We start from the raw sequence: 20,783 nt of genomic DNA, 5'->3' as shown, positions 1-20,783 counted from the left end.
ACGAGCGGTAAACAGCATAAAATATTAGAGGCATTGAAGAGCAATAATGCTAGCGAACAATAACTTTATATCACTGTTACTTAACGTTAGCTAACAGGTATTTACAATGTCAACAACTCGCCAGACGTTAGCCTAGCTAGCTTTTTTTTTTAGCTCTGGTCCATGCGCACGCGTTGGATATTGAACGTCAACAAGAGCTACATTTAGTTTTTCTCCAGCACAGTAGTAACATCTTTATCTTGACGAGTTTCTAAAGTATATTAAAGCAAATCATTTACAATTTAACGTACAAGAGCGCAGAGACAACTCGTATTACTATCGCGCGATGGACCACAGAAAAGTTAGCTATGCTAGCCAGTCGCCTTGTCTATTTAGTTTGTTAAACCATTTGGTGGCATGGTCCAGATGACAGTCATACAAATCGTGTACAAATAGCACCAATAAAAATATATTATCTTACCTCCAAGATGTGTAGTATTTTAATGACAAACGTTATGTAAAGATTACCCTTGCATGTGTTATTTCCGGAAACACTTAAAGGCGTCAAATAGATCCCCACTACAACAAGTACTGTACAATATGTTCCGGATTCAAATCTTTATTTGGTACCGGCTAGGTTCTGCAGCCACTGGTGGTGGCAAATATGTTCTACTGTGGTGGCGTTTTTTTTTTTATTTTTTTATTTATTTCTTCTTCGTCTTCTTCTTCGTCGTCTTCTTCTTCTTCTGTATTATGGCAGTCCGCAAACATACGTTATAAGTGCATGCTGCCACCTTCCATGTGGGGTGAAAACGGAGGAACTTTAAGGCAGAAAAACAGAAAAAAAAGAAAAAAACATTTGCACGCAGTGGTTGAAAAGTACCCAATTGTCATAATTGAGTAAAAGTAAAGATACCTTTATAGAAAATGACTCAAGTAAAAGTGAAAATTACCCAGTAAAATCCTACTTGAGTAACTGTCTAAAAGTATTTGGTTTGAAATATACTTCAGTATCAAAAGTATAAATAATTTTTTATTTTTTTTATTTTACAAATAGCCAGGGCACACTCCAACACTCAGACATAATTTACAAACGAAACATTTGTATTTAGTGAGTCCAGCAGATCAGAAGCAGTAGGGATGTTCTCTCGATAAGTGTGTGAATTGGCCAATTACCCTGTTCAACTAAGCATTTGGGAGTACTTTTGGGTGTCAGGGAAAATGTATGGAGTAAAAAGTACATTATTTTCTTTAGGAATGTAGTGGACTAAAACTAAAAGTTGTCAAAAATATAAATAGTAAAGTACAGACACCCAAAAAAACTACTTAAGCAGTATTTTAAAGTATTTTTACTTAAATACTTTACACCACTGTTTGCACTTGCTTCCACAATTTACACTGCCTATGCATAGGAGACCTGGTGGACAGCCTGGATTCTTGCTACTTCGACTACCTTCACCCTTACAGGGCACTCCTGGAACTCGGGAACGTGGTTCCCACCACAATTGCAGCACGTGTATCCACAACATATTTATTCCATATGCACACACTTGCCACGTTGCCACTTTTTACATTTAAGAGACTGCAATGGTCTGTTCACATAAGCTCTTACCACGTATCTCATTTACCCCAGCTTTACATGTTTAGGAAGAGAATCTTCATAAATTAGCAATAGGTTTTCATCTTTCCTTCCCAGTGGTGATTTTAGCATGTAAATCTTGGTGGGGCAAACTCCCAAAAGATTTTGGGGGATGCATGCCAGCAAAGCTACAACACAACACTAAAGAATATATTAATTGCACTATAACGGTGACAAACGGTGCCTACATAAAGCTGTCCCAACAGCAGAGCTTTCTTCTCAGCACTATGGAGTGAATCCTTACCACCGCTACACCTGGCTATCAGCGGTGCCCCTGGTTTGACAGCGAAACAGTTTATTAAGCCTCATTTACTGCCTTTACATTTTTTTTAAAAACATAGCTAATATGGCTGACTTGCTTAAACAAATTTGGTTTCTACTGACAATTGAGATGTACAAACTATGGCATAAGGGAACGATGAGCAGATAAGAGGCAATCCGTAATTTTGAATAAGACATTAATGAGCGAGCTAAGATGGATGTAGTCAATATAACTATTTGTTCAGCACTTTTGAAATGTACAGCGACGTAATTCAGAACATGAGCCGTTCTTACAGTATTCTCCCTGTACACCAAGTCAGAACCGTAGGATAAATAAAGGGGGCAGATAAGCAGACAATGAAAGCTCTTCCAATATTTAATGATGACATTTCTCTAAAAAAGGCTATAGGCTACATGTGCACCACCAAGTCAGAACAGTAGGCTAAGTTATGAGGGGGAAAGGAACCAAATTATTAGGGTGAGGCACATGGACTACTAAAAGCTTACTACACAACATATGTAACAGATGTGTATCGTACTCTCCTTGCGTTGTGTTTTCTCCTAATAAATCACATCAGCCAGTTGTCCCAGTTGAACATAATTTATTTCTGTTGTTAAATGGGAAACAGCATGTTAGTTGTGCAGGGCTTAACGATATTGATGGCTGTCGATGGCAAAATCCCTTGCATCACATTTTCATACTGGGCGAACAGAATACAAAAATACAATACAAAATATAACATGTGTAAATACCTGTTGTTAAATGGGAAACAGCACGTTAGTTGTGCAGGGCTTAACGATATTGATGGCTGTTGATGGCAAAATCTGTAGCATGAAGACAACTGTGTTAGCAGTGGGCTTATGTAACCATTACATCGGTGTATGCTAGCTAACACACTTATTTACAGCAATCATATGCCAAAGCACATCCCAGAAAGCCCCTCAATCCCTAACAGGTACCATATACCCACACATTAGTAATGTACAGCGAACTTGTACACATTGTAAAATATAAAATATAAAACAGTATTCAGAACGTGACCTACCCCTTGCATCACATTTTCATACTGGGAAGACCTGACGTTCGTGATCTCCCCCTAGCTGCAAGCGTGGCCAATCACAACACGTCGTATTGTTATCAGAGTTGAACCAACCAATAAGAATGCTTGAACATTAAATACAAATTTCTTTAGAGGCAAGTGGAAACATAACCAACCCTGTTACACATACACTTAGTATTACTTTCTTAGCTACAATATACATATCTCCCTTGCACATTACATCATTTATGCAGCAGCATACAAGACATTTTTGGACTCACCTTTGTGCTGTGCTCAGTTGAACAGGAAGGTGGCGCAGCGTTCCTTCTTATGGGAAAATGTTGTCATGAAACTTTGTCATCAAAGTTTGGCATTTTCTGGATTTATGGTGCTTTCAAGACAACTGTGAACTCTGAAAAAACAAGGTCAAATCATGACGTCAGTGATCTTCAGGTCTAGAAAGAGGCCCGTGTTCCCGACTTGGAAATCTGAGTTGGATGACCGTTGAAAATGTATTTTCCCAGTCAGAGCTAGTTTTTTAATGAGTTCCCAGTTGTCTTGAACTCACTGAAGTCTGAGATTTCCCAGTTCTGAGTTTCCAGTTGTTTTGAACACGGCAGATGTCATGCTGGATTGACAGCATGTGTAACAGTGCAGGTTCCGTCCCTCTCTTCGCCCCAACCCGGGCTCGAACCAGGGACCCTTGCACACATCAACAACTGACACCCCACGAAGCATCGTTACCCATCGCGCCACAAAAGCCGCGGCCCTTGCAACGCAAGGGGAAACCCTACTTCAGGTCTCAGAGCGAGTGACGTCACTGATTGAAATGCTATTAGCACGCACCACCGCTAACTACTAGCCATTTCACATCGGTTACACATGGCCGATGTATTCAACCTTTTCTGGCCCACAGTGTTGAGTGTGAATGTTTATCCTTTTAAGCTTGGAAAAGAGACCCTTAAACCCAGACTTGGACCACACACCCTCTCCACCGAATAACAGGGGAAGCAAAATAGTGATTGCTTTGCAACACTTGCCGTTAGCTACTGATTCCTTTCAAACCACTCATTGTTGAATTTGCGATTTCCAATATGTTGTGTAATGTTTAGATCCAATGGCCTATGAGCACCGATACTTTTGGTCTATCCTTTCTCTTCATATGACAAGGATTAAAAAGGATTTGCTAGTAGATTGTCAACGTGATTAATGATGATGACTGCTTGTCTAGCTTGCTAGCTAAGATTTTGAAAGTATAATGTTGACATGATCAGTCCAAACAAAGCTACGGTAGATATAATGTGATTTGAAGTAATTTTATCTGTGGCCAGTGACCTTGAGCCTTCTTGGATGGGCACTTTTAATGTAAATAAACAAGTAACAGTTAGTATCTGGTGTGGCCACCAACTGCATTAAGTACTGCAGTGCATCTCCTCCTCATGGACTGCACTAGATTTGCCAGTTCTTGCTGTAAGATGTTACCCCACTCTTCCACCAAGGCACCTGCAAGTTCCCGGCCCTAGCCTTCACCCTCCGATCCAACAGGTCCAAGACGTGCTGATTGGGATTGAGATCTGGGCTCTTTGCTGGCCATGGCAGAACACTGACATTCCTGTCTTGCAGAAAATCACGCACAGAACGAGCGGTATGGCTCTTGGCATTGTCATGCTGGAGGGTCATGTCAGGATGAGCCTGCAGGAAGTGTACCACATGAGGGAGGAGGATGTCTTCCCTGTAACGCACAGAGTTGAGATTGCCTGCAATGACAACAAGCTCAGTCCGATGATGCTGTAACACACCGCCCCAGACCATGACGGACCCTCCACCTCCAAATCGATCCCGCTACAAAGTACAGGCCTCAGTGTAACGCTCATTCCATCGACGATAAACGTGAATCCGACTATCACCTCTGGTGAGACAAAACCGCGACTCGTCAGTGAAGAGCACTTTTTGTCAGTCCTGTCTGGTCCAGCGATGGTGAGTTTGTGCCCATAGGCGACGTTGTTGTCGGTGATGTCTGGTGAGGACCTGCCTTACAACAGGTCTACAAGCCCTCAGTCCAGCCTCAGTCTGAGCACTGATGAAAGGATTGTGCGTTCCTGTTGTAACTTGGGCAGTTGTTGTTGCCATCCTGTACCTGTCCCGCAGGTGAGATGTTTGGATGTAGCGATCCTGTGCAGGTGTTGTTACGCGTGGTCTGCCACTGCGAGGACGATCAGCTGTCCATCCTGTCTCCCTGTAGCACTGTCTTAGGCGTCTCACAGTATGGACATTGCAATTTATTGCCCTGGCCACATCTGCAGTCCTCATGCCTCCTTGCAGCATGCCTAAGGCACGTTAGATGAGCAGGGACCCTGGGCATCTTTCTTTTGGTGTTTTTCAGAGTCAGTAGAAAGGCCTCTTTAGTGTCCTAAATGTTCATAACTGTGACCTTAATTGCCTACCATCTGTAAGCTGTTAGTGTCTTAACAACCGTTCCACAGGTGCATGTTCATTAATTGTTTATGGTTCATTGAACAAGCATGGGAAACAGTGTTTAAACCCTTTACAATGAAGATCTGTTTAGTTATTTGGATTTTTACGAATTATCTTTGAAAGACAGGGTCCTGAAAAAGGGACGTTTCTTTTTTGCTGAGTTTATATGGCTGCACCCAAGCTTGAACTTTCTAGCTCTCCCTGTAGATGTTGCGGTGACATAGTGTCCCCATGACTGACAGAACACTAAGCCAATCACGGCGCAACTAGAGAAGATTACCAACCCCTACACTCTGTATTTTCCGCTGGCTGCCCCTCCACCACAGAAAGCACTGAGCTAGGCTGAAACACCTGTATTTTGGAGCTGCCTTAAGAAAGCAAAAAAAGAGACGATGCTTGTATGCGGCTTTATTAACTCAATATATGTATTTTACATTGTTTGCAAAATTATATGTGACACGTATTAATGCCAAAATAACATGCAAAACAGGCAAAAATTACAGGTCGGCAACGTGTCTGTCCATTCACCATAAGGTTCAATGGACTTGCATCCACTACTCCTGGTACGTGGAACGTGATGCTTTAGATTTCCAGCCATAATTTCCACCACGACGCCAGAGATGACACCTTTTACCGGTGCCCTGTTCAGAAAATCAAAGCTTTCTACATCATACTCTGATAACTCCCAGAGAAACAGTTTATTTTTGTTCTTGTGATATACAATACATCAACACCATAACACTCCTGGTCACTTTGATTGGCTCCACCTTTCCCAGTACACCCTCCACCCTCTCCTTGACTGCAAATGGATCTCCCAAAATCACATATCTATGAAAAATGACTCCAACAAGAACGAGGCATTATCAAACCGAGTCCTATCTTCATTAACAACTTTAACCCGTTTTGCGCCATTCTTCAATGCTACAGTTTTACACTAATTCCCATAAACTTTCCTCAACGCGCCATCCGACCTCTGCCTTCTTCTTCTTTGGTATTATGGTGGTCCGCAAACAAATGTTATAGATGCATGCAGCCACCTATTGTATTGGCTGTGCATCAGCCTACTATTCTGTAGTATGAATTCATTACACTTTGTGAAAAAAAATTGTCCTACCAACTAACCCTACACCGCTATTCCACTACTTTGGCTGATCCAACACAGGGCCAGCAGCCTGGAAGGACAGGACACTATCGTTCAAAACACCTTGTAACTCTTCTTCAGTAAAATCTCGTACACCCAAGTACATCTCTGCAGCTGCCACCACATCTATCCTCTGTGATCTATGATCCATTCCTATGGTAAAGTTGACAGCAATGGCAATGAACGCTAAAAAAACAACCTTACAGAAGCACGTTATTCCTATCACTTTCCATTGGCCTACTCACCTTGGACCCATCTTCCTCTACTACTCTCTTCACTGCCTCAGCATATGACACCTTCTGCCTTAGCCTCAAGTTTGTTTTTATTACATATTGCTCTTGGAAAGGTAATTTTCATAGAAACACAAAGTTGTGATATTATTTGTGCTGTACTCAGAGTATAGGTGGGTCATTTCAACTGTAGAAAATGTGTTGTTGAAGTCAACAATATTGTTGAATCCATAAACAGACACCCACCCAGACAAGAATGACTATGTAGATTGTGATAAGCTGTCGTTGTGAATGGTCTCATCCTCAGGACAACGGTCCAGCAGTGTCCTACCAGTTCCCACACAAGGCATTCTGGGTGACCCTCAGTGCCACTCTCCTCCTTGTCATCATCGCCCTCAGCGTCACGGGCCATCTATGGCTCAGACAGCCGGACGAAGAGGTAGGAGAGACAACTCACATCCGATTCACCTGTCGGAACGCAGTGCGTTGTATCTGGAATTTATACTATGTTGCTGTAGCCCAATCAAGCATAGAAGCACACATGACTGTAGTTGATGGACAAAATATTCACTCACACTTGTACAATCACAATGTTGATAGTGAGTTTACACTGAGTAAACCGATCCCTCTACTGTAGTCTTTACAGGTTGTTAGAATCACAGTTCCGGATCAGACTGGAACCCTGATCAATCGATCAGCATTGGTGGACAAGCACAACAACCTGGTGACCTATTCTGTGACCTCACAGGCCAACCACACGTCCACCGTGCTCTTTGATGTAAAACATGTAGGAAGACTTTTCTGAGTTGAAAGTATTTTGAACTGAGACAAGCTCCGACCTTTCTATTGGTGTGGCTGTTTCTTCACTGAACTGACTCATGTTTGTGCAGGGTTCGATATGTTACAAGCCTGAGAACCGGGATACTTGCTTCCTGCGTAAGATGGAGAGATCTGATTATGAAAATGTGCACTCCCTCCTCCAGCAATCAACGCAACAGGTAAAGATGGTTACTCTTTCAATTTATAACAGCGTATGAAACATACTACTTTGGATTTCACATCATATGAGTCTCAGAGGAACTATGCCGTTTTGGGACTTATATTGGCATGGCAACAACTAAAGGGTATGCAGAAACAGTTTACCGTGTCAGCCACTCTCCAAACCAACCTTTGTTTTATTGGAGCTGAGGTGAGTCACACTGTTGCTGCTAATGTGTGAAGTGGCAGTAGGGGTGGATCATTGGAAGGGACTCATAGCTTAGTGCCACTTCTGCCTCCCTCTCCATACCCAGCCAGACCCTATTGGATTTAGGGGTGTTGATTTTGGCATCCCTCTCCTCTCCCAGTCCAGAGGGGGGGGGGGGGGGGGGGGGGGGTGTAATAGACCGAACAAGACCTTACATGCTTATAGTGTAGTGAGTCTCTCCAGGACTGAATTCCTCAGGGCATCTGATCCTCGTAGCCCCCTCTCTCCCCTTACAGGTTGGGATAGCAGTGAGGCTCAGACCTGCACAATGGCCGCTCTGTTTGGGGACTACTGGGTTTGTTAAGGCTTCGCTGTACTGGAGAAAGAGGAGAAACTATGGTTGGTTAGTGAGGTAAGGGCCAGTCTGGCAGAGGACAACTTTAAACTTTTTGGTTATATGTGGTCAATGTCAATGGTCATTACAGAATGGATGGGTTGCTTTTCTGCTGTGGATCTGTGAACCTACAGGGCCGTGATGACATCCAGCGGTGTCCTTGCTGCCTATTCATTAGTTATTTTACTTCATGAGATGATTACTTGCTCATATAAAATTCAATAATGGTTATCTAAGTTAGGCCTAGGCTAATTCATCTATTCACAAGAGCTTGTTTATTCTGAAGCTACTCATGTCATTACCTCATAGTGAAGGGCCACTGTGCAGCTGGACTCAATCATTCATTGGTTGTATAGACTTTAGTTACTTACATAGAATAGCTCTCCCAAAAGATAAATATGCCAAAATCCTAAGTGTTTCATCCTTTTCTCATGCTACTGAGTCATCTGAGATGTGACTCGCATGGTATTAAGTATCTCATAAAACTAGACTTTAGCATCAGACCAGAGGCGGTTCTGGGGGGGTGGCAGTGCCCTTGTGACAACAATTTTGGACCCCCTTGTGGCCCCCCTAAATGTGGAGTATGAAATAATTTTTACATAACAAATTTTTGCTGTCGTTACTTTTTTTACATCCGTTATTAAACAGTGGCAACGCGGAACACTAATGATTATGAACATGGTATTTTGCCTGCTAATGCCTGCAATGCAGTGAAGAAAATGATATGACAACAATAACGTCTAATGTAACTGGCCCCTCTAACAGTACAACTGGCCCCAGCTTGGCCCCCCCAGTTTAAATGGTCTAGAACCGCCACTGCATCTGATTGTGGTCATTCAGTGTCTGATTTACTGGATAGACTTAATCCTCATAGAAATCCTGGGCTTTTCTGGGGTCAATCTCTCCGTTCTGCAGCACAATGCTCTTCAGAGTGGAGGGAAACAGGTTGTTAGAAGGTTTGCTCAGGCATAACGGCATGTTAAGTGGTCCCTATCGGATTCATCAATAGTGTACATGGTGCAATTACTAAATGGTCTTTGTGCCAAATGGGAGACCAGAGCTGAGACAGAATGATGCAGGGTTGAGCGAATAACCTGGCAGACCACTGAAGTGATCTAATAAAGATACTGCACTATAATTACAACTTGAGTTTGTCTGCAACAGCTATTTTGAACCATTCTGTCGTTATATGTAATATTAATTTACACCATTTTTATTTGTTGTTTGAAAAACCACTGAGTACAATCATAACTCCTCTGGTGTACATGTTGATTATTCTCATCCTTCCTAATAATCCTGAAATAATGTGCTCCAACATTACAAATGTGATCATCTCCTGCCAGGAGAGCCAGTCGGTGTTGTTGGGGAATGAGACCCAGAGACAGACAGAGTTTCTGGGGGTGATGGGGGGCAGTCAGGTGGACGTGTCCACCCTGGAGGAGCCTCTACAGGCCCTGTGTCAACACAGCTCCATCCACTGGACCAGGAGACAAAACGGTGAGACCAAGGAGTGGGACTACCCTTCTTCACATCATTAGCTACATGCTAAATACACATTCACTTGCCTTGGCATTTACAATGACATAAGCATTAAAGATGAAACTGTGAAAAAGTTTATTTTAAAGCGTGTCAAACGTTATATTCAATTCTGAGAAGTCAATAGTCATACAAAGCAAATACCCTTTTTTTGTTAAACAAGTTCCTGTCTCCCTGTCTGTGTGCTGGCAGATGTTTCCAGAATAGAGCAGCTCCTTGCTCCCTGTCTGTGTGCTGGCAGATGTTTCCAGAATAGAGCAGCTCCTTGCTCCCTGTCTGTGTGCTGGCAGATGTTTCCAGAATAGAGCAGCTCCTTGCTCCCTATCTGTGTGCTGGCAGATGTTTCCAGAATAGAGCAGCTCCTTGCTCCCTGTCTGTGTGCTGGCAGATGTTTCCAGAACAGCGTGAGAAACATAATCCTGAAAAACAGTGCTGTGTGACCTTTACAAAGTCATAGCAGTAAATAAGAACAACCACCTTCAGGCTAAACTCACTGCTACCTAACTACAGCAGGTAGATGACCAATACAGTATTTAACTCTCTATAGCAGAGAGCACTGAGACAACTATTTGAGAGGATGAATTTGCTACTCTGAATCACCAAGTGAGTAAATCTCAATGGAGATAGGGTTCCATTAGCAGGCAGTAGTTATGACTTGCATACTTTGGGGTTTTGTTGGTCTTTACTACCAAACTGCTTGTTCAGTAACAGACCTTCTCTCTCTTGCTCTGTGAAGGTCCAGGTAAACAGTGTCTAGTCTACTTCTGCATAGACATCTGCTTCCCTAGTAACATCTGTGTGTCTGTCTGCTTCTACTACCTGCCAGAGTGACCTGCCATCATCCAGTCTCAGGCAGCACATACCAGCTCTGATCTGGGAAACAAAGTGCTACTTCTCATCCCTGCTAAGAAACCGGAGTGTCGCCGGCTCCAAAAAACACTGAATACAACCAGGGAACAGGAGCCGGTTTAACTCTCAGTACTGCAGCCCCTGCCACCTTAGTCCCTCCTATGCCTCCGCTCCAGTCCTTTCCCTTCGGAGAGATAAGCGACAGTAACAAGCTGTGAAGTTTATCTGCAGACTATCCTCATCACCTTTCCTTAATATGTTCCCTTGTGGCAGACTTGTCCTTTTTTTGTGCTTGTTACTTCCTGTACCGTAACCCACAACAGATGAGTTGTGTGTAACCATTCCTGTTTGCTGGAATGTCTTAAAATGACTTGATCCCTTCAATAAACCACAGTTGTGTATAGATTCTCTTTTTTAGGGTACTAAAAAGAAAGAAAATGGAAAGATACTAACACTTCACACTAAAAAAAACAAGACAAAAGCACCACAGAGTAAATGTTGCACACCAGTTAGTCTTGTTACTGGAACTCATCAGATCCTGTACAATCACACATGGGATACAGCCCTCTTATATCCTGTACAATCACACATGGGATACAGCACTCTTATATCCTGAACAGTCAGTCACTGGTGGGATGCAGCCCTCTCATATCCTGAACAGTCAGTCACTGGTGGGATGCAGCCCTCTCATATCCTGAACAGTCAGTCACTGGTGGGATGCAGCCCTCTCATATCCTGAACAGTCACTGGTGGGATGCAGCCCTCTCAAATCCTGAACAGTCAGTCACTGGTGGGATGCAGCCCTCTCATATCCTGAACAGTCAGTCACTGGTGGGATGCAGCCCTCTCATATCCTGAACAGTCAGTCACTGGAGGGATGCAGCCCTCTCATATCCTGAACAGTCACTGGAGGGATGCAGCCCTCTCATATCCTGAACAGTCACTGGTGGGATGCAGCCCTCTCATATCCTGAACAGTCACTGGTGGGATGCAGCCCTCTCATATCCTGAACAGTCACTGGTGGGATGCAGCCCTCTCATATCCTGAACAGTCACTGGAGGGATGCAGCCCTCTCATATCCTGAACAGTCACTGGAGGGATGCAGCCCTCTCATATCCTGAACAGTCACTGGTGGGATGCAGCCCTCTTATATCCTGAACAGTCACTGGTGGGATGCAGCCCTCTCATATCCTGAACAGTCACTGGTGGGATGCAGTCCTCTTTCCAGATATCCATCAGATTTTTTTAGACTTAACTTTGAGACCTTTCACCTGTGATTAAGTTAGAGAATTTAAATACATTCATCTAGCTGTGGCCCACCATGAAACTCCTTGCCCAAGCTATAAGACAAACAAGTCCATGACACTCTCTCCCTGTATACCCAGGCTGTTTGAATGTAGTCCCTTTGAGAAATATAAAAACAGCCTCTCCCCTCCTAAATAATCAAAAACCTTTGTACAAGCAGAAGCTGTGAGACAGACACAGACAGGCGGATATTTATCTACAGTCACAGAGCTTCGCTGTGAGACAAACAGCTGTGTGGATATTTATCTACAGTCACAGAGCTTCGCTGTGAGACAAACAGCTGTGTGAATATTTATCTACAGTCACAGAGATTCGCTGTGAGACAAACAGCTGTGTGGATATTTATCTACAGTCACAGAGCTTCGCTGTGAGACAAACAGCTGTGTGGATATTTATCTACAGTCACAGAGCTTCGCTGTAGAGTAGCTCCTTCTCATCAGCCCAGACACACCACAGCCTTCTGATGGCCGCTGTACTCCCTCTTAATCTCCCCAGTCTCCACACACCACAGCCTTCTGATGGCCGCTGTACTCTCTCTTAATCTCCCCAGTCTCCACACACCACAGCCTTCTGATGGCCGCTGTACTCTCTCTTAATCTCCCCAGTCTCCACACACCACAGCCTTCTGATGGCCGCTGTACTCCCTCTTAATCTCCCCAGTCTCCACACACCACAGCCTTCTGATGGCCGCTGTACTCTCTCTTAATCTCCCCAGTCTCCACACACCACAGCCTTCTGATGGCCGCTGTACTCTCTCTTAATCTCCCCAGTCTCCACACACCACAGCCGTGCCAGCTTGTCAGAAGAGGCTGTAACGCATACATCACACATTTATTGGATCGGTACGTCAGAACTGCCCAAAGTCAGTTAAATCAATCTAGCCACACTAGGATGGAAGTCAGTCACTTTCCAACCGCAAAAACGATCATTTACTCTAGATCAGGTCTCTCCAACCCTGTCCCTAGAGAGCTACCCCCACGTACGTTTTCACTCAAACCCTGTCCCTAGAGGGCTACCCCCCCATTTACGTTTTCACTTCAACCCTGTCCCTAGAGGGCTACCCCCCCATTTACGTTTTCACTTCAACCCTGTCCCTAGAGGGCTACCCCCCCATTTACGTTTTCACTCAAACCCTGTCCCTAGAGGGCTACCCCCCCATTTACGTTTTCACTCAAACCCTGTCCCTAGAGGGCTACCCCCATTTACGTTTTCACTTCAACCCTGTCCCTAGAGGGCTACCCCCCCATTTACGTTTTCACTTCAACCCTGTCCCTAGAGGGCTACCCCCCCATTTACGTTTTCACTCAAACCCTGTCCCTAGAGGGCTACCCCCCCATTTACGTTTTCACTCAAACCCTGTCCCTAGAGGGCTACCCCCATTTACGTTTTCACTTCAACCCTGTCCCTAGAGGGCTACCCCCCCACGTACGTTTTCACTCAAACCCTGTCCCTAGAGGGCTACCCCCATTTACGTTTTCACTTCAACCCTGTCCCTAGAGGGCTACCCCCCCACGTACGTTTTCACTTCAACCCTGTCCCCAGAGAGCTACCCTCCTGTACGTTTTCACTCAAACCCCAACTGTAACTAATCTGATTAAGTTTATCAACTAGCTAATAATTAGAATCAGATTAGGGTTGGAGTGAACACCTCCAGGATGGTAGCTTTCCAGGAACAGAGCTAGATAAAGTGTCAATACACAACTAATTTAGTAATGATCGTAGTATTACCATAATACAACTTAGCACTGACCTGTCACAATGTACTGTGAGTCTCCAGAGAAGGCAGTCCCACATCCAGCCTCGAGACGTCTCGCCAGGGTTGTTACTCCATGCTCAACTCTGTCATCAGAGATTAGTTAGACATCCTCCAGATCTTACACGTCTGGTCTGCCGAGCAGATCGCCAGCAGCCTGTTGGGAAAAACACAGTTTAGTCACATAAAAAAAAAATAATAATAATAATAATTACTATACAAGACATGCAATCAAATCTGACTACTACAGATTAGTATAGGTTGCATTAGGCACACATTCCTTAAAAGATATGTGTGTTGTACTGTGTTGTAGAATCAGGGCTGAATTTGCAGCGGACGGAGTAGCGCTTATTAACGGGAATCTTGTTTTTGGGGATGAGCTGTGTCACCTATCCCTCCTGCCAGGTTCCACACGTAACAGTTTCCCTGTGAGGTGGAGGGAGATCACAATTACTACACTGAACAAAAATAGAAACATGCAACAATTTCAAAGATTTTACTGACTTATAGTTCATATAAGGAAATCAGTCAATTGAAATAAATGAATTAGGCCCTAATCTATGGATTTCACATGATTGGGAATATAGACATGCATCGGTTGGTCAGATACCTTTAGAAAAAAAGTAGGGGCGTGGATCAGAAAACCAGTCAGTATCTGGTGTGACCATTTGCCTCATGCAGTGTGACACATCTCCTTCACATAGAGTTGACCAGGCTGTTGATTGTGGCCTGTGGAATGTTGTTCCACTCCTCTTCAATGGCTGTGCGAAGTTGCTGGATATTGGTGGGAACTGGAACACGCTGTCGTACATGTCGATCCAGAGAATCCCAAACATGCTCAATGGGTGACATGTCTGGTGAGTATGCAGGCCATGGAAGAACTGGGATATTTTCAGCTTCCAGGAATTGTGTACAGATCCTTGCAACATGGGGCCGTGCATTATCATGCTGAAACATGAGGTGATGGAGGCGGATGAATATCATGAATATGGGCCTCAGGATCTCATCACGGTATCTCTGAATTTAAATTGCCTGTGATAAAATGCAATTGTGTTCTTGTCCGTAGTTTATGCCTGCCCATACTATAACCCCACTGCCAACATGGGGCACTTTTCACAACGTTGACATCAGCAAACCGCTTTCCCACACAACGCCATACACGCTGTCTGCCATCTGCCCGATACTGTTGAAACCGGGATTCATCCATGAAGAGCACACTTCTCCAGCATGCCAGTGGCCATCGAAGGTGAGCATTTTCCCACTGAAGTTGGTTACGACGCTAAACTGCAGTCAGGTCAAGACACTGGTAAGGACGACGAGCATGCAGATGAGACGGTTTGTGCAAACCCACAGTTTCATCAGCTGTCTGGGTGGCTGGTCTCAGATGATCCCGCAGGTGAAGAAGCCAGATGTGGAAGTCCTGGGCTGGTGTGGTTACACGTGGTCTGCGGTTGTGAGGCTGGTTGGATGTACTGCCAAATTCTCTACAACGATGTTGGAGGCGGCTTATGGTAGAGGAATGAATATTAAATTCTCTGGCAACAGCTCTGGTGGATATTCCTGCAGTCAGATTGCCAATTGCATGCTCCCTCAACTTGGAGACATTTGTAGCATTGTGTTGTCTGACAAAACTGCACATTTTAGAGTGGCTTTTTGTCCCCCCCAGCACAAGGTGCACCTGTGTAATGATCATGCTGTTTAATCACCTTCTTGATATGCCACAACAGGGATGTAAACAAAATTGAGCACAACATTTAAGAGAAATAAGCTTTTTGTGCATATGGAACATTTCTGGGATCTTTTATTTCAGCTCATGAAACCAACACCTTGCATATACATTTTTGTTCAGTGTATATTATGTATTAGAGTGTACAGTCCAGTATAACATAATTCACTTGTTAAGCATACTGACCGAGCTATTGACTGCTGCCATGTCGGTGGCGTCAGGGTCGATGTGGACTGAGTTGATGGACACTTCTGGTTCAGGAATAAGCTGCTCATTGTGATCGGTCTTCAGATCCCAGATATGGATCACACCGCTCTGGTCCCTCACGATCAAGTCAGCCTGGAAAATGCACAAGCCCGATTGAGAATCAATTAGATACAATAGACAGAGTTTAAAGAAAGTTAGGATTAGCCTAGGTGTTTATCAACAGTTAACAGTACAACGCTGACAGTCCAGTATCAGTGCTCCCTCTAGTGGTGGCATATATCAAATCACTTTTGAGACACTGGTTGCAGTCTAAAAGACACACCCAGGCTAACGTTAGTTAGCTAATTAATTTGCTAGCTATCATACAGTAGGCATATATTACTAATTATATATTTAATATAAGCAGATATGCACTCATAATTGAATGTAGCGCATATAAAGCACCCACAAGCCACCGGTGGCTGAAAACCCAATCATTGCAGGTTGAACGAGTGACAGGATAGGGTGTGTCTTTTAAGTGTTTGGACAGCAGCCACTGACACACACAGTTGATGGGAGCATTGACCTGAAAGATCCTCTGGCATTGCAGGTTCCTTGACCTTGGACCAGAGAAATGTTCAGCTTGGTGAGAATGCCATTACATGGCTGGCTGGCTGGCTGGCAGGCAGGCAGTATTATCAACAGTACCTCAGGTCCCAGATGCGAGCCATGCAGTCCTCTCCTCCTGTGTACATCCAGCGACCGTCCTCATGGAAGCCCACTGACTCCGTCATAGTTTATGACCAGGGTTGGGTTATTGGAGTTTAGATCACACATACGGATGTGTTGATAACCTTTGGAACAGAAGAAAAGACCCACAGTCAAGCCCACGTTAATTATGATAATTATATGTATGGTTTTGCATATTTTATTTCTGAACAAACCTGCAGCTGCAATCATACTTCTGTCGGGAGTAACTTCGAGGGAGTTCACTTGCTGAAAGTACTGGTTAAGAATATAATTAAAGGTTTCTAGCTATAATCATTGTGCAACAACATGCATATTAAAAGGTAGCTAGCTATAGTCATTGTGAAACAACATCCATATTAAAAGGTAGCTAGCTATAGTCATTGTGAAACAACATCCCTATGAGCAAAATACATATTTTAAAAGTATTGTGCTCACTGGGATGTTCACAAAAATATCTCCAATGAAGGAATTGGAGACTTGGAACACTTTCTAAGTTGTTACAACAAACAACAACTGTGGGTCTAGAAACGAAATGAAGGTAAATCTGCAAGAAAGGTCTTGATGAATTCGTGTGAAGCAAGTGAAGGTAAGGATACAGAGTCGGTGCTGGACAGTCCTGGTGCAGATGCCGCTGTGGGCCTGCCAGAACCGCACTGTGTGGTCATGTCCAGCGGTAGCCAGAATCAACGGGTCGCTTCCCACTGTCCCCTGGCTCACATTCATGCTTGAGTGCAGGTATGTTGTCACTGTAAAACGAGCGGTAAACAGCATAAAATATTAGAGGCATTGAAGAGCAATAATGCTAGCGAACAATAACTTTATATCACTGTTACTTAACGTTAGCTAACAGGTATTTACAATGTCAACAACTCGCCAGACGTTAGCCTAGCTAGCTTTTTTTTTTAGCTCTGGTCCATGCGCACGCGTTGGATATTGAACGTCAACAAGAGCTACATTTAGTTTTTCTCCAGCACAGTAGTAACATCTTTATCTTGACGAGTTTCTAAAGTATATTAAAGCAAATCATTTACAATTTAACGTACAAGAGCGCAGAGACAACTCGTATTACTATCGCGCGATGGACCACAGAAAAGTTAGCTATGCTAGCCAGTCGCCTTGTCTATTTAGTTTGTTAAACCATTTGGTGGCATGGTCCAGATGACAGTCATACAAATCGTGTACAAATAGCACCAATAAAAATATATTATCTTACCTCCAAGATGTGTAGTATTTTAATGACAAACGTTATGTAAAGATTACCCTTGCATGTGTTATTTCCGGAAACACTTAAAGGCGTCAAATAGATCCCCACTACAACAAGTACTGTACAATATGTTCCGGATTCAAATCTTTATTTGGTACCGGCTAGGTTCTGCAGCCACTGGTGGTGGCAAATATGTTCTACTGTGGTGGCGTTTTTTTTATTTTTTTTTTTATTTATTTCTTCTTCGTCTTCTTCGTCTTCTTCTTCGTCGTCTTCTTCTTCTTCTGTATTATGGCAGTCCGCAAACATACGTTATAAGTGCATGCCGCCACCTTCCATGTGGGGTGAAAACGGAGGAACTTTAAGGCAGAAAAACAGAAAAAAAAGAAAAAAACATTTGCACGCAGTGGTTGAAAAGTACCCAATTGTCATAATTGAGTAAAAGTAAAGATACCTTTATAGAAAATGACTCAAGTAAAAGTGAAAATTACCCAGTAAAATCCTACTTGAGTAACTGTCTAAAAGTATTTGGTTTGAAATATACTTCAGTATCAAAAGTATAAATAATTTTTTATTTTTTTTATTTTACAAATAGCCAGGGCACACTCCAACACTCAGACATAATTTACAAACGAAACATTTGTATTTAGTGAGTCCAGCAGATCAGAAGCAGTAGGGATGTTCTCTCGATAAGTGTGTGAATTGGCCAATTACCCTGTTCAACTAAGCATTTGGGAGTACTTTTGGGTGTCAGGGAAAATGTATGGAGTAAAAAGTACATTATTTTCTTTAGGAATGTAGTGGACTAAAACTAAAAGTTGTCAAAAATATAAATAGTAAAGTACAGACACCCAAAAAAACTACTTAAGCAGTATTTTAAAGTATTTTTACTTAAATACTTTACACCACTGTTTGCACTTGCTTCCACAATTTACACTGCCTATGCATAGGAGACCTGGTGGACAGCCTGGATTCTTGCTACTTCGACTACCTTCACCCTTACAGGGCACTCCTGGAACTCGGGAACGTGGTTCCCACCACAATTGCAGCACGTGTATCCACAACATATTTATTCCATATGCACACACTTGCCACGTTGCCACTTTTTACATTTAAGAGACTGCAATGGTCTGTTCACATAAGCTCTTACCACGTATCTCATTTACCCCAGCTTTACATGTTTAGGAAGAGAATCTTCATAAATTAGCAATAGGTTTTCATCTTTCCTTCCCAGTGGTGATTTTAGCATGTAAATCTTGGTGGGGCAAACTCCCAAAAGATTTTGGGGGATGCATGCCAGCAAAGCTACAACACAACACTAAAGAATATATTAATTGCACTATAACGGTGACAAACGGTGCCTACATAAAGCTGTCCCAACAGCAGAGCTTTCTTCTCAGCACTATGGAGTGAATCCTTACCACCGCTACACCTGGCTATCAGCGGTGCCCCTGGTTTGACAGCGAAACAGTTTATTAAGCCTCATTTACTGCCTTTACATTTTTTTTAAAAACATAGCTAATATGGCTGACTTGCTTAAACAAATTTGGTTTCTACTGACAATTGAGATGTACAAACTATGGCATAAGGGAACGATGAGCAGATAAGAGGCAATCCGTAATTTTGAATAAGACATTAATGAGCGAGCTAAGATGGATGTAGTCAATATAACTATTTGTTCAGCACTTTTGAAATGTACAGCGACGTAATTCAGAACATGAGCCGTTCTTACAGTATTCTCCCTGTACACCAAGTCAGAACCGTAGGATAAATAAAGGGGGCAGATAAGCAGACAATGAAAGCTCTTCCAATATTTAATGATGACATTTCTCTAAAAAAGGCTATAGGCTACATGTGCACCACCAAGTCAGAACAGTAGGCTAAGTTATGAGGGGGAAAGGAACCAAATTATTAGGGTGAGGCACATGGACTACTAAAAGCTTACTACACAACATATGTAACAGATGTGTATCGTACTCTCCTTGCGTTGTGTTTTCTCCTAATAAATCACATCAGCCAGTTGTCCCAGTTGAACATAATTTATTTCTGTTGTTAAATGGGAAACAGCATGTTAGTTGTGCAGGGCTTAACGATATTGATGGCTGTCGATGGCAAAATCCCTTGCATCACATTTTCATACTGGGCGAACAGAATACAAAAATACAATACAAAATATAACATGTGTAAATACCTGTTGTTAAATGGGAAACAGCACGTTAGTTGTGCAGGGCTTAACGATATTGATGGCTGTTGATGGCAAAATCTGTAGCATGAAGACAACTGTGTTAGCAGTGGGCTTATGTAACCATTACATCGGTGTATGCTAGCTAACACACTTATTTACAGCAATCATATGCCAAAGCACATCCCAGAAAGCCCCTCAATCCCTAACAGGTACCATATACCCACACATTAGTAATGTACAGCGAACTTGTACACATTGTAAAATATAAAATATAAAACAGTATTCAGAACGTGACCTACCCCTTGCATCACATTTTCATACTGGGAAGACCTGACGTTCGTGATCTCCCCGTAGCTGCAAGCGTGGCCAATCACAACACGTCGTATTGTTATCAGAGTTGAACCAACCAATAAGAATGCTTGAACATTAAATACAAATTTCTTTAGAGGCAAGTGGAAACATAACCAACCCTGTTACACATACACTTAGTATTACTTTCTTAGCTACAATATACATATCTCCCTTGCACATTACATCATTTATGCAGCAGCATACAAGACATTTTTGGACTCACCTTTGTGCTGTGCTCAGTTGAACAGGAAGGTGGCGCAGCGTTCCTTCTTATGGGAAAATGTTGTCATGAAACTTTGTCATCAAAGTTTGGCATTTTCTGGATTTATGGTGCTTTCAAGACAACTGTGAACTCTGAAAAAACAAGGTCAAATCATGACGTCAGTGATCTTCAGGTCTAGAAAGAGGCCCGTGTTCCCGACTTGGAAATCTGAGTTGGATGACCGTTGAAAATGTATTTTCCCAGTCAGAGCTAGTTTTTTAATGAGTTCCCAGTTGTCTTGAACTCACTGAAGTCTGAGATTTCCCAGTTCTGAGTTTCCAGTTGTTTTGAACACGGCAGATGTCATGCTGGATTGACAGCATGTGTAACA

General features: G+C 43.0%; 1 protein-coding gene, 2 long non-coding RNA genes and 1 pseudogene across 3 annotated transcripts; 1 reads left to right on the top strand and 3 right to left on the bottom strand.

The window, feature by feature from the left end:
* Positions 1-696: 696 nt before the first annotated feature.
* Positions 697-2,952, bottom strand: LOC115152942 (uncharacterized). Its single transcript, XR_003867612.1, has 3 exons — positions 2,926-2,952; positions 2,633-2,704; positions 697-800 (listed from the first exon to the last, which is right to left on the bottom strand). It is a non-coding gene; the product is annotated as an uncharacterized LOC115152942 (long non-coding RNA).
* Positions 2,953-5,933: 2,981 nt separating this feature from the next.
* Positions 5,934-11,133, top strand: LOC115153656 (BRICHOS domain-containing protein 5-like). Its single transcript, XM_029699284.1, has 6 exons — positions 5,934-5,957; positions 7,073-7,204; positions 7,403-7,552; positions 7,656-7,772; positions 9,698-9,842; positions 10,618-11,133. Exons 1-6 carry the CDS (start codon positions 5,934-5,936, stop codon positions 10,710-10,712), a joined length of 663 nt encoding a protein of 220 aa, XP_029555144.1. The 3' UTR covers positions 10,713-11,133.
* A 1,347-nt stretch (positions 11,134-12,480) lies between these two features.
* On the bottom strand, positions 12,481-17,193 carry LOC115153655 (target of rapamycin complex subunit lst8-like; annotated as a pseudogene).
* Positions 17,194-17,901: 708 nt separating this feature from the next.
* On the bottom strand, positions 17,902-20,165 carry LOC115152941 (uncharacterized). Its single transcript, XR_003867611.1, has 3 exons — positions 20,139-20,165; positions 19,846-19,917; positions 17,902-18,013 (listed from the first exon to the last, which is right to left on the bottom strand). It is a non-coding gene; the product is annotated as an uncharacterized LOC115152941 (long non-coding RNA).
* Positions 20,166-20,783: the final 618 nt, after the last annotated feature.

The sequence above is a fragment of the Salmo trutta genome, chromosome 18 (genome assembly GCF_901001165.1).
Source record: "Salmo trutta chromosome 18, fSalTru1.1, whole genome shotgun sequence".
Lineage (NCBI taxonomy): Eukaryota > Metazoa > Chordata > Actinopteri > Salmoniformes > Salmonidae > Salmo > Salmo trutta.
Note: the sequence above shows the minus strand (reverse complement) of the source record. Positions and strands in the feature narration are given on the sequence as shown.

What these genes read in the sequence shown, in the direction of transcription:
- LOC115153656 (XM_029699284.1), top strand. Translation starts at nt 5,934, where the DNA reads ATGGACTTGCATCCACTACTCCTG. An exon ending in ACTTGCATCCACTACTCCTG is followed by an intron (nt 5,958 to 7,072) that starts GTACGTGGAACG and finishes TCTCATCCTCAG; the next exon opens with GACAACGGTCCAGCAGTGTC. An exon ending in CAACGCAACAGGTAAAGATG is followed by an intron (nt 7,773 to 9,697) that starts GTTACTCTTTCA and finishes CAGGAGAGCCAG; the next exon opens with TCGGTGTTGTTGGGGAATGA.